General features: G+C 41.9%; 1 protein-coding gene across 1 annotated transcript in view; it reads right to left on the reverse strand.

Annotated features, from left to right (window-relative positions):
* ISM1 (isthmin 1) overlaps positions 1-14251 on the reverse strand; it is a 72711-nt gene that overhangs the window by 10225 nt on the left and 48235 nt on the right. The window contains exons 3-4 of the mRNA XM_079128499.1: positions 9392-9656; positions 2144-2287 (exon numbers count right to left, since the gene is read on the reverse strand). Coding sequence (XP_078984625.1) covers positions 2144-2287; positions 9392-9656 — 409 coding nt within the window. The remainder of the gene's footprint in view (positions 1-2143; positions 2288-9391; positions 9657-14251) is intronic.

Below are 14251 nucleotides of genomic sequence, written 5' to 3' on the forward strand. Positions count from 1 at the left end.
AAGAGTTGGTAAGCTTTTGTGGAAGAGATAAGAGAAGGTGGGCATGGTGGTGCATGCCTGTAATTCCAATGAGACAGGAGGACTCAATCCCAATGAGGCAGGAGGATCTCAAGTTTGAGAATAGCCTGGGCAATTTAGGAAGACCCTCTCTTAAAATAAAAAAAAAATGTAGCTCAGTGTTAGAATGCCCCTGGGTTCAATCCTCTGTACCGAAATGAGTGAGTGAATGAATAAATAAATGATAAATAAATAATTTAATTAAAGGGTCAGAGAGTACACATTTTAGACTTTGTGGGTCACTTATGGTGTTGGTTGCTACTGTCCCCATCTCCTCTTCTTTTCAACCCTTTAAAAACATCTGGGCTATTTAGAAACAGACCCTAGGCTGGACTTGGACCCTTGGCCACAGTTTAACAACCACCATTAGAGTCAATCACAATTATTTTTCATTTCCAATTTCACCAAGTTTGCAATTGGCTTAATTTTTAAAGCACTAATGTGGAATAAAACTATAATTAAATGCTAAGTTTCCCCATGTGCTCTCTGGGCAAGACGTGGGCAGCTCTCAGGTGTCACCAACAGGGCTCTGTGGTTTTTCTGTAAATGGCTACTGACTCTCTCATCTTGGCTTCCTTATCATGTCATAAATGTCTGTTATCATGAAGTCTCTTCACTCCACAATGAATCCCCCATCCAAGGCCCAAACCAACCAGAGTTCCTCCTTTAAATTAAGTAAATACAATGTGGCATTGTCCTTTAGGTTATGGCTGCTCCCACTGTGCTTAAGAAAGAAAACCCATCTTTTCATCCTTTAAACTCATTAATTATCTCCTATTATCTCATTCTTTCAGAAGTCTTTCTTTTTTTTTGAGGCACTAGGGATCAAACCCAGAGGAGGATCCAAGATGGTGGACTAGAGGGAGGCTGCGTTCTTTGTCACTCCGTAACTCCGGTTTCAAGCAGAGGATATCTGTTTCTTGGTGAGGCAGTTTTTGCTGCTTATTGATTCCCTGGTGTTTACCCCATTTGTCTGCTGTGATGACCTGCAGTCTGCCAGCATATTGACACCTTTTTTGAGTGCAGATTGCTCACTGTCAGGTGCCTATCATCCGCCATTTGCCTGCCTCTCGCCTGTCCGTCGCCTGCCTTACACCTATTCATTACCCAATGCACGAGGTTCACCTCCCGCTCGTCCGACAACAGTCAGCAAACTGATCGCCGACTGCCAGTGGAGCACCAGCTGTCTGCTGTAGTCTGGAAGTTCACTGCTAGAGTACTTGCAGGACCCCCAGACCAACTGACTGTGCCCTATCACCGGGAACCCAGACTGACTGATTGCACCTGGCCTCCAGGATCCCACAACCACACCAAACACACCGGACCTCCAGGACCCCTGCCTGACCAACCACATCCCGCCTCCAGGACCTCCAGCTGACCACGGCCACACCCTGAGCTGCAGCTCCCCATTTGCCAACACATTTCGAAGCCAGAGCAGCCATCTTGGATAATCCTGGAAGCCATAGCTCTGATCTTTAGGTGGGGCAAATCCCATCCTGAGACGCCTGCTGGAGGCTTGAAGCTCATTGTCAGGGGCTATTTGGTCTAGGATTGCATAGTGTCTGAATTGGGCACTGCTAATATTGATCTCCCCTTAAAGAAAGGGTTTTGGAAACCTATAGGACCACTATAAACCTATAGGGGAAAATCTGCAATACCCCAGATCTGCACTGCTGGAGGAGAAGATACATGAACAACATGAAAAAACAAGGGAAGAAAATGATCCAAACAAATCTAGAATCCATATTAATAGAATCCAATGACAGTATGTTAGAAGAAATGTCAGAAAAGGACTTCAGATTATACATGATTAAGATGATTCGCGAAGCAAAGGATGAGATAAGAGAGCAAATGCAGGCAATGAATGATAATACCAATAAGCTGAAAGAGCAAGTGCAGGAAGCAAAAGATCATTTCAACAAAGAGATTCTCAAAAAAAACCAAACGGAAATCCTTGAAATGTAGGGATCAAACCCAGGGTTTCATGCACGCTAGGTAAATTTTAAGTATACTTTTAAGTAAGTTTTAAAATACACATTTAAACTTTTTCCCCTGACCTTGGACCCAGAGCCCTGCATGAACTCACCTGGGCAGTTTGGACGGTCACAGGTCCTAGACTCTGTTGCAGTGCATGCATACCCACAAGACCGGGTCCGTTTCTGGTTGCCATTCCCACAGGTGACGCTGCAGACAGACCAAAGACTCCAGTCACCCTCACCGTCTGTGGAATCTAGAAGGGAGCCACAGAGATGGTCATCAACCTTGCCCAGAGTCTCCAAATCTCCCTTGTCAAGCAGTCTGTCCATTGTCTACTTCCATCATTTTCACCATTGGAGGGGACAAGATGCCAGCTGGAGCTAAGAGGCTTACAGCTGCAGGGATCATTTTAGGGTTCAGCTTTGTGAGAACAGAGAGGGCGAGGGCACTATGGTGATCAATACATGGCTAGGACCCAACCCCTGGAACATGCCTGGAGAAATTCTTATTAAGAATACATACATTCTGCAGACCATGAGATCACAGAATAATATGCTAAGCAATTTCCAAAGATGACTGTCATCAGTTCCTTCCTACCCTGTGGGGGGAGGGGAGAGAAAGAGAGAGAGAAAGGAGGAAGGGAGGAAGAAAAGATGGAAGGAAGGGAAAGGAGAATCTATTTTGAATCTAGGCTGGCCTAGACCTTATTTTCTGGCAGCTTCCTGTTTTTACCCTGGGGAATGTTGTCACTGTTAAAGAAGCCCAAGATAAAACTATGAATGGTAAACTGCCTGAACAGAGAAGATTAATTGACCTGAAGGACTACAAAGATATCAGACATGTGAGTGTAGCGTTTTTGACCCGTCCAGGCGCTCCCAATGTACACTTGAATGCAGCTGTTGCCATCAAGAGTAGAGGAACTTCCCAGAGTCCCTGCCTGAACTCCTCAACCACCAAGTCATGAGAAATAATAAACTGTTACAGTTTATTAAGCATAAAGTTTGGGGTGGTTTGTTATGCAGCAGTAGAAAACAGATACATTAATGGTAAAGCTAGAAATGTCCTTCGAGGTCATTACTCAACATACCTCCAATGAATACTAACTGATCCCTCACTATATGTCAGGCACAATTTTAGATATTCATTAAGGAAAAATTTCAAAGATCCCTGCCATGGGGAACTACTATTTTAATAAAAAAAGGGAGTCAATAGTCAATAACACAAAAATGAATAACTTATAGAGTATTAGAATTGATGAGTGCTGTAGAAAAAGAAAATGTAGACCAGACTAGTGGGGATATGTGAGTGGGAGAGGTGTGGGAGAGGTTGGTGCATCATCAAAACTTTCTCTTATCAGTAGTGAAAAGTCTTGGGGTGACTGGGGACTGGTCCAGGGTCATCAGGTTAACAGAAAGGAAAGCTTGGGCTCTAGTCGCAAGCCCTTGCTCTCCAAAGCATGACTAAAGTTTTAGTCTGCAGCACCTCCATTCTGTAATAATTTCTCCTGGTTTACCCACATCTTCCAATAGCCTTGGGGCCTTTCTGGGTGCCAAGCATGAGGCTATGGTATGTACCTTGCAGGAAAGAGATAGCTTCTGTTCATAACAGGTTGTGGTGATTGTTCTTTTGTAGGCCCAGCAAGCAAGACTGTGCTCACATGTATCTACCTGAGCTGTGGCCTTTGCTGGCTCCCAGGCTGTTGTTGACATGGTAATTCACTCTGAACATTCCTCAGGCAAACTCAGGACTGTAAACCTCCTCGACCCATTAAGCAGAACCAGTCTGTGGGTGGGGAAGGTGCTTCATGGTGTGTCTTCTTCCCTAACTGAATGGAGAACTTGCTCATATCGCACCTGCCCTCAGAGGCCCCATCCATTGTTTTTCTCCTCCCTCCAAAGTACTTTTTCTGAACTTTGATTTTCTTTTAAAAATGGTTTCTCAACTGTATGGCCAACTAGATGTTTGAAACTACCGCTTTGTGTTAAGGAACTGGGCTTCATTTCTCATGGTTAGTATCTTTCATCTCTACCATCTCTTATTAAACATTCACCCAGAGGAGAAGCCACTGAAGGGAGCAGTTGCTACTGCCTCTGAGACCTTTGTAGTCTAGTCTGCCATCAAAATCTCCCAAAGAACACCAGAGATGTACCTGAACAACCACGAAGTCACAGGCTTGGTGAGTGCACATGTGCTATCACATACTGCACACGCCAATGAGGCCGGGTGTTGTTAAAGGGCACCAAGAAATGTCATAAGTAATTTTATAATGTTTTTATACTCATAAAAGGGGGAAGCAGACAAGTTAAAAATAGCCTATTAAATCATATATGTAGAATTCATGACACTCGTGAAGTGTGAATCAGCATATGTCATAATTCAATGATGCCAACTAGTGTCTTTCCTGATTTCACAAAAGAAAAGGGGCCTTAACTATCCAGAAATCTCATGGAGCCTTTCCTTTTCATTGCAGCAATGTAGAGAGCTAATTTGGGGAACTATCTCTAAACATTGAGATTTTAGCATTAAACTAAGGCTTGTATTAGAATCTTTGTGCGAGTTTTATTTCTTGCTTTGGTTTCTTGAATCTAAATGATTACATGCTAATGCTGTGTATGATTATATGGAAAATGATGCCCTTAATCCCTCATTCCATGTCCACTCCCTTGGTTAGTCCTCATGCATGCCGAGCTCAGCTTGGACCACATGACATGCTTTGGCCAATGTCACTTATATGACATAAGTGGAGACTTCCAAAATACCCATGTGTATGGACTTGCCACCACCATGTGAAAAGCTCAGAAGCCTTCTGGAGGCTGAGGGAGCAGATGAGGTGAGACTCCAGCCATCCATCTCAGCATCCCAGCTGTCTAGCTGGGGCCCCGTCATTGTGAATGAAGCCTTTGGAGCCCATCCAGCCCTAGCCAAGCCAGCCCAGCCCAGGTGAATAGTACAAACAACCCACAGACTCATAAGGGAGAAACTTTTTGGTCTTTAAAGTTGCTGGAGTTAGGGCATGGTGGATTTCCTTAAGCAGTGAAAACTAATGATTACAAATATATCACAAAATCCACCCCTCCCCCTTAATATGTTCTCTAGGCAGGTGTCAGACTCTGGAGCCATCAAGGATGTATTTCCCAGTAAGTGGCCTCCCCATGTCTTTATTTGTAATGCTCACAAAGCTATTTCGTATTTAACATTTTTGAACGGATCCCTCAAAGGTAGGCATAGAACTTAAAGCCATGAGATTAATCATTTTTGTTGAGGCTAGCAATGAAATGGAATGATCTCCCAGGAGGAAGTATGTGTGTCAGCTACTCCCCTGAAGCCTTCATCACATGATCAGACCAACATCCCAGCAAAGATGTTTTATGGTGTCAAAAGATAGAAAGAGGATTTCTGATAGGCACAAAGCTTGAGAGGGCAGTAGTCCTATCTTCTACAGTAAAACAAACTTGTTCTTATTTGTTCAGCTATCAGAAAGTATTGTTCAGAGCAGAAAATGAGTGACAGCAATAATCACAAAGATAATAATGACAGAGATAAAAAAACAAAACAAAACAAAAAACAGTTCCTAGGAACATATACATGGTGTTTTGACAGTCCTTAGTTGTGACAGGACTCAAGGAGGGAATAAAATGATTCACCCTCAAGGAGGGAATAAAATGATTCACAGTGCTGTGAACTGAAAGCTGTGTTTCAAGGATGCCATTGGGGGGCTGGGGAGATAGCTCAGTTGGTAGAGTGCTCGCCTTGCAAGCACAAGGCCCTAGGTGACCTTGGAATTGTAAAATAGCTTTTTTACAGTTTCAGGGCATTAGGGTTCTGTAGTTCAGTAAAGTATTAGGGCAATTGAATTGACTCGGATCTTGACTTAGCCACCAGCAAACCTGGACCACTAATGCTAGATGATAGTGGCTATACTTAACTCACAATATCTCCAAGAGGTAAGTGGAAACATCTTTCCTTTGTGGATAAGAAAACAGGCTCAGAGAGATTAAGGAGATTAAGGTGCTTGCCCAAGTTTACACAGCTCAAATTCAGCAGAGCTGAGTTTAGCTCAGAGTTTTGTTTGCTCCCACCTTATCCAGTTACCCCATCCTGGTATTCCAGCAGCTTTGATTCTATTCCAAGTTGGCCACCCCTCTTTTGGGCACTCATTGATGTGACCATAATTCAAGATGACAAAGAAAAATGTATGAAAAAATATCACAGTGGAATCTATTAAAATAGGCATGATCACTTAGAGAATATCAATGAATGGAGTTCTAAATCAGGTACCAATAAGCAGTGCCTACCTAAATGCATTGTGAATAAATTTGGAATGATATGCTATCATTAGACACAGAAATGTTTATTGCGACTCCCTGTGTCCTATACCTGGTAAAAATACATGTTCCTGGAGCTGTTCTGAGAAATAATAACGATGCACTAGTTCTGCCAGTGCTACAGAAAGCCTACAGACCAAGTGAGGTTTCAGGGCCAGGGGCGACAGCTCCACCTGGGCTCTTACACCTTTCCTACACATACACCATTAGAAATTGCATTAAAAAAAAAAAAAAAAAAAAAAAAAAAAAAAAGACTGCTTGAAGGCACAGTGAAGTCTGAGGAGCAATACTTGAGGGATGTGGGAAGGGATAAGATTTTCTTTATAAAAATAGCAATATCCTAAGACCTAATGAGGCAGATGTGTTAACTAAGATAATCCAAAATTATAAAGTTGGGAGCTCCCCATGGCCCAGGAATGCTCCCAGATCCCGATGCATGGATCTCCAAGGGTGCTTCCAGTAGAGGAAGCTGGGGTGAGGATGGCTGAGGCAGCCAGAGCTAGTGCCCTAATAGAAGCAAATTATATCCTCAAGACCGAAAATGAAGGGATATTTTTTAATGATCACGAATTTAGCAAAGTGAACTCTGTAAAAGTTTTAGATGAAAGGTTGTTTCTAGCAGTGGTCTTCAAACTTGAATTAGCATTGAGGATCACCTGGTGACCTTGAATGGAAAAATAAAGAAGATTGGACAGATGCCAAGTCTCATTCCTCTACCTTCTGATCCAGTACATGGAGAATGGTGGTCTGCACCCAGGGAGCTTTAAATGACAATGATGTTCTGGACCCACCCCCAGAAATCACAATGTAATTGACTTGAAGAGAGGGCTACTCATCCGGATTTTTTTTTTTTTTTTTTTTTTTAAGTTCCGCAGGTGATTTTAATGAACAAAGAGATCGAGTACTACTAATTTCAAACAGTAGTGCTCAAGGCTTCATATCCCCCTGCAAGGCTTCTTCAAATATAGATCTCTGAATGTACCCTAGAATGTCTGTATCAGTAGGTGTGGAGGGGAGCTTTAAGATTTGCATTTTTATCGCATTCACTGTGTTTCTGGTTTGGAGGCCACACTTGGAGGACCATTGGCATATGTGGAAGGAGTTAGGACCCAGGATTGGCATTAAAAAACAAAATAAAACCTACAACTGAGAGATTCTGATGTCAAGCGTCTGAGTCCCCCTCTCTTAGATAATATTCTTTGTTGGCTTGGCTTGAGGTTAAACCATAAATTCTCTGCAACCTCGGGAACCACCCCAGGATTCTGTTTCTTTTATTCAACAGCATGGGTCTTCTCTTTCTCTTCCTGTCTTCCAATCTAAGCATTCATAATGAGATCTACTCTACTATATTAAGAGATGTGCTGCTTTCCCCCCAAAGAGTATATCAGACAGTGGGAAAAGATAGATTCTAGATCCAGAATGCCTGAGTTGAGGTCTTGAACCTCTAAGTTAGGTTGCTTAACACCTCCAAGCTTTATTTTTCCATCTGTAAATGGAGCATGTGTCTTAGAGAGCTGACTAAATAAAATAAAATGTGTGAAATCCCTGAAGAGGTACTAGTACATGGTAAGTACTTAAAAACACTGGCTACTATCCCCATTTTTTTCTCTTGGAAATGGAAAAATTAGACATCCTTTGGGAAAAGCAAAGGTTTCATGGGCTTCCTGGCTGGAAGGAGTATGCATTTTCTTTCTGTTCCCCTAGCATTTGATGTATATTTTTATCATGGTTCTATTTTGCCCTAGTGATGATTTTTTTCCTTTGTTCAAAGATGGGTGAGATCCTTTTCAGGAAAGGACCATATCTAATTTTGGATTCCCAGTACCTAGCATAGTGTTAGATACAAGACATGCTCTTAGTGAATATTGGCTGAACAACTGAATGATGTAGATGGAAAAAACTGTCTTGCTATTTTGGAAGTTGCCAAAATTATCTGTTAGTGAATAGAAATGACTCTCCAATATGTAACTTGTCTTTCTGTAGAAAAATGGGATAAAGATGTAATGAAAATGGTGCAAGTCATCCTGATCATATACTATTCATGGAAGTCACAAGAACATCATGAGGATGGGTGTATTTGTAAAACATCAAATATTCTTATAACATACTGCCTGATTCCCCAGATGATTGTAAAACCTGTTTCTGTCTTTCCTTGGACACACAGAATATCTTTCCTATGAGGGGCCGTAAGACTAGGTCTTTCCAATAGAATTTGAATAGTAGATGTGATGTGTATCACTTCCAAGCTGAAGGGTTAAGAGCATCCCTCTCTAGGATCCCTCTTATTCCTTGAATATGAACTGGTTGTAGAGCATCTAGGGAATAACTCTCAGGTTGGTGGACTTCCAGGATGGAAGGAGGAGGCTGGATACCTGAATGACTGAATGGAGCTGAATTCCCTCTACCTTGTCTCCCATCTCCACTCAAGTGAGAAATGAACTTTCATTATTTGAAGTCACTAAATTTGGAAATTGTTTGCTACCTCACTTATCCTATTCTAAAAACTGGGGAAACTAGAAACTTCAACTTGGGGGTCTTAAATTTTATTGGGGGAGGGCATACTTTGACAACCTGTGACATACGTGTTCACGTGGATTCCCAAGGGCCACTTCACCGCTGATATCAAACATAACACAGTTGCTTGGTCCAAGGAAGTAGCCATATCATCTCTTTTATTAAATTGATTTTAATATGAAATTTTATAGTAAAAATACAAGGAAGTTAATTTAATAACATTTGTTTTTAGAAATAAAATTAAAATTTTGGGGAAGACAGAAAGAACCCCAAAGACCCTGAAAAAATTCTCTCCTAGGATAATTGGTATAATTTTAAAATTATAGTCTTTTCAGAAAAATGTGGCTGCTGGTGCCTCCTTGGAGCTTCTGCAGAACAGACCCTTTATGAGGTATGCCTCATAGAAGGCCAAAAGCCACATACTGTAAACTGGGTTTTTCTTGGCTCCATATCTGTTAGGCCTCATCATCCTCATTTATTCTCCCCACCAACTTTATATTACTGGGTGGTAAACTCACCATATTCTGGCTGCTCTTTGGTTTCAAGTGTCCGGTGGCCTGGGGCCGGACGGTCCCACCCTCTGGGGGAGTTGAGGAAGTTGCTGTCATCTGAGGTACTGTCATACTTGTAGTCCTGGTCCCCGCTGTTTGCCCTTGCCAAGGACAAGGACCTCTGCCACCAGGCCTGCCAGTCGGGGGATGGGACTGACCAGCTGGGTTTATTCTCCGGATGTTGATCTTTATCTGCTTCAGAGTCAGGACCGTCGACCACCTCTATGGTGACCTGAAGAATTCAGAACAGGTCAGGGTCAATGTGGAGTCAACAGCCTCCAAGCTATGTGACCCTTGGAAGAAAAGTCTGAGAGAGTTGAGGGGAATGATTGCTATATCCCTTGTGAGATTGTCTGGTGAGAGAGACTGGGACATCCAGGGATGGCCAATGTGATTCCATAATTATATGGAACATGGCCTTAGGTTGGGTAGAAACAAGGCCTTTCTAGGGCTCCTGATTTGCTGATGACTAAGTTGTCATCAGTAAGACTTTAATGCAAGGGGTAAAGAGGTACTATATGTGTTCCTGAAGTAACAGAAGAGTAATCATAATAAAACATAACACTCACTGAGCATTAACTCTGTATCAGGCACTCTTCCAAGTGCTCTGCCTATATGAGTTTATTTAATCCTCCTAGCAAACTTCTCTTCCTGTATGTGCCACACTGTGCAACTTGTGGAGTCTGTTCCATTTCTCTTTCAACCTAAGCTGGATTTATGACTCATTTTCCAGTTGAATGGGGAGGAGTGATACTGGTAGTTTAGGGGGTCTTGTAACTTCAACTTTCCTTCTCCTGGAATGTCCCTACTGGTATGTAAGAAAGTCCAGCCCAAATCACTACATGTGTAGAAGCCATATAAAGAGAGAGATTATGTGTAGGAGAACTAAGCCACCTTAGTCAATTTCTAGCTCGAAGTGTGATTGGGGCCATCTTGGATCATTCCCAGTTGCATCTCCTCTAGTGATACCATATGGAATCCAGGAAAGCTTTCCTAGATGAGTCTTACTCAAATTCTTGACCCACATGAGCATGAGAAAACCAGTGGTCATTATTTCAAGCTGTTAAGTTTTGGAGTGGTTGCCAAACAGCAATGGATGGCTTTGTGTGTGTGTGTGTGTGTGTGTGTGTTGCTGGGGATCAAACCCAGGGCCTCATGCATGCTATGCAAGCACTCTACCACTGAGCCACATACCAAGCCCTACATAGCTTTTTTATAGACAAAGAAGACTGGCACACATAGACATTAACAAAATGGGTAAGGACCCAGAGTGAGGAAATGACAGACATGGGAGTCTGGCTCCAGAGCCCATGCTCTTACCAACTCTGCACACTGCCTCTCAAAAACTAAATGATAGAAGTACACTTTCACGAGACTGAGGGAGCTCAGGGTGGGATGGATGCTTCAGGGTGTGCAGATATAAGCACCAGATCCTCAAGACCAGGCTTCCCCAACTACAATTTTTACTCTTCCTATAGTTCAGCAGAAGCCCCAGGGTCAAAGCAGATAGTCCTAGAGCTAAGGTTGGAACTTGTTCTTCGATTTGACAAAGCCTGCTTTTGAGGTCTGTCATAGGACTAGAAGAATGCAGCTACTTGGCTCCAAGAGACAATCAAGAGAACTTGATTGACAAACAAGAGAAACTTGTTTAAAAATATAATAAAAGACTCATTGGGTTCCTTTGGCCAACACATAGCTCTTGCAACACCCCCTGGATGAGTTATGTGCAAATGAATCAGAAACATGCGCTTCAAGTAATCAGCGCAAGATGTACTGGGCAGATGCAGTCCCAGTTTTGCCTGACCCGACATCTGAAGAGTTTCTTGCGATGCTCTGCCAAATTGCACCGGGGTGTGCCCATCCCTGAGACAAACAGCCCCTTCCTTTTGTGAAACAGGGAGGTTTGAATCCTGTTCACTTTGAAATATAAAGGAAGCGACCCAGTCAGTGGTGGTCCTGAACTGTGATTCCTTAAGGCTCAGACACAAGGTTAAGAGTATACTCAGACTGCTGATGATCAAATGCAACTTTCACTTATGTGGGATGCCTACAAGGCATCATGAGCTTTATTCCATGCCACCATCATTACTCTAGTCTTGCAGGCATCCCTTGCATATTTATAAATAATTATAGAGCTGTTCAAGTATTGCAGAAAAGAAAAACGAAGAAAAAGGAAAACATCACATATCTTGTATCATTGCTGTTTGCTGGGAGGGATGGTCACGGGAGAGTTAAGGTCACTGGGATCCACATGGAACAGTGAAGAAGGAATGCATTGCTGGGTGATGCAGAACTGACCAGGGCAGGGATGGGCAATGCTGAGTCTTTGAACACAACCTTTCTCTTTTGCATCCCAAGTGCACTGCTTGCAGACAGAATGAGTGAGCAGCAACCATCATCTGCAAGGCTATTAAGGGTCTTGGAAGGGAGAGGCCGCCAAGAGCCAGGCAAACCTGCAATTATGGTAATGAAATAAGTCTCTGGGTAGGAGATAAGGGGGAATGTGCCCAACAGTTTTGGTATTCCATTTGTACTTAGACTGGAGTCAAAAGGATTGCTTAAACAAAACGTGCCCTGCAATTTCTCCAAGCTAGGAATAAAAACAATTTCATGTTTCAAGCTATTACCGTCAATACGATTTTCTTTCTTTCTTTTTTTTTTTTTTTCCAAATTGCTGCTCAGATCCAAACAAAATAGATTTCTTGCCTGGCCAGGCAATGAGTAGCAAAATACAAATTTACTCCAAAAACTATATCAATGACTAACTCTCAGCAGCTTAGAGGTTTCTTTTTTCCCTTTAATTTCTAGCCACTGCCCAAAATGAATTACAAAACAAAACAAAGAACAAAACTTAGGATCCACCCTTCTTTACAGTTAACAACATGGAAACCTCATACTGATATCAAAAGAAGAAATCTAATCTTGAACCTGAAATTTCATAGGAATCCAACGAAAAAGACACTGAGCATGCTAAATCGCTTCTCAAATGGTAGGGACTAGTTTGTTTCCTGTGCCTCTTATTCTGCTTGCATGTTTTTTAGTATCAAGGAATCCTTTTGTAACGATGTCTTGAATAATGATCAATGTGAAAGAGCTGGAGGCATGGAGTGTGCAGATTTTCCAGCTGAAAAACACTCTGGATATCTCTATCCTTTCTCATCCTTAATACACATATTGAACTTAGTATATTTGTTTCTTCTGAACTTTTTCAATTTGCCAATCGAAAGGGTAAAAGAAAGAAAACTCTTTCAAAAGTTCCAGGTCTCTTTTGGCAAAACCTCCGTAGTTCTAAGACAGAATCCAAAATAAGTGCCTGTTTGGTGAATTCTGTTCAAAATCAGAAATACGAGGATAAGGTCCTAGCCACCTTGATCAGCTTTCCTATTTTTGATAGTTAAAACTAACCTCTGATTGTATCTTGTGGAATCTATAGTCATGCAAATATGTCTGTTCAAGGATTAAAAAAAAAAAAAGGTCTTTCTTTACATGACTATTTTTAAGTCCCTCTGAATAGAAGAAAAGAAGTAAATATATTGGTTGAAATGAATACTAACTTCAGTTTGATCCAGAAATGAGAAATGGCTGTGAATAGCACTATAGTAATGAATTGAGGCAGTAGGCCTAATAAGGAGTTTAGTTTGCCCCTTTACTCTTGTTCTGGAAAACACTTTCCATAGAGAAACTGAGACAATTCCCAGCCTACCTGATGCCCTGAGTCTATGGAAGCCATGAGAGCCATCCAGGATCTGGAAGGGTCTTCTTGCTCATTGGCTTTGTAATTTGAGAGGACTGGGTGGGTGCATCAGTATTTTCCACAAAGAAAAATGATTTACATGTGAACACAGAGCATCCAGGGACATGAGTGCAGCAAGGGATTATGCTAGCCTTCCTTTCTTGAATGAAATGAACTAGGAAGATTTTAATCCTCTTGTCTCAGACACATAGATGCTCTAAAAACAACTGCGGCACCCTAAACTAATTGTGGTTAGTGCTTTGAGATCCATAGTAGTATGCTTATCCAGACATTATTGCCTTTTTTTTTTTTCCAATTTAGATCCAATTTCCAGGCATAGAAACTGCTTGGAGAATTCAGATTTCCAAGGCAACAAGCAAGGAAGGTGTAGAGCTGATCTTAAACTAGGTCTTCTGACTCTTGACTAGCTTTATAGATGTTTGTCTTCTTCGTTCCAATTATCCTCACCAATTAGCATCTCTCAGTTCTGAGAATCTTACCAGATTCAAAGCCCTGTGCTAAGTGCTTCATGTGGATGACCTGATGTAATCCTTCAGTGTAGTTTTACACTACTGAGGTATTCATAGGTGGTATTATCTTCCTAATTTTATAGACAAGGGAACAGAGGCACAGAGAAGTTAAAGAACCTGCAGAAAGTTACAGAGCCCCAGTCTGGTTTACTAAATGGTGGTGCCAGATCCCCAGTGCAGGTCAGTCAGACTCAATAGTTCCTGCTGCTGATGGCAACGCCCCATGAGAATCTAAACATGACAGGCTTTTTTCTCATGGTTGTGTGGGTCAGTATCTTGGACATCGACCTTTCTTGACTTTTATTCAGTCAGATCCACCATCCCAAAAATATTTGGAGAAAGGAGGAGAGAAAATCAGAAGGAAAAGCATGTATGACATTTGCAGCCCTGGCCAACTCCTCTGATTATATCTTGTGGCACTCAAGAGGCCTATGACCCTGTAAATAAGTCTGTGAAAGAAAAAAAAAAAAAAAAAAAAAGGCCCTCACAATGGAAGAAAAGAAATGAGTATATTGGTTGAAATGAATACCAACCTGGGTTTGATCCAGAAAAGAGAAATATTTG

The sequence above is a fragment of the Sciurus vulgaris genome, assembly GCF_902686455.1.
Source record: "Sciurus vulgaris genome assembly, chromosome: 2".
NCBI lineage: Eukaryota > Metazoa > Chordata > Mammalia > Rodentia > Sciuridae > Sciurus > Sciurus vulgaris.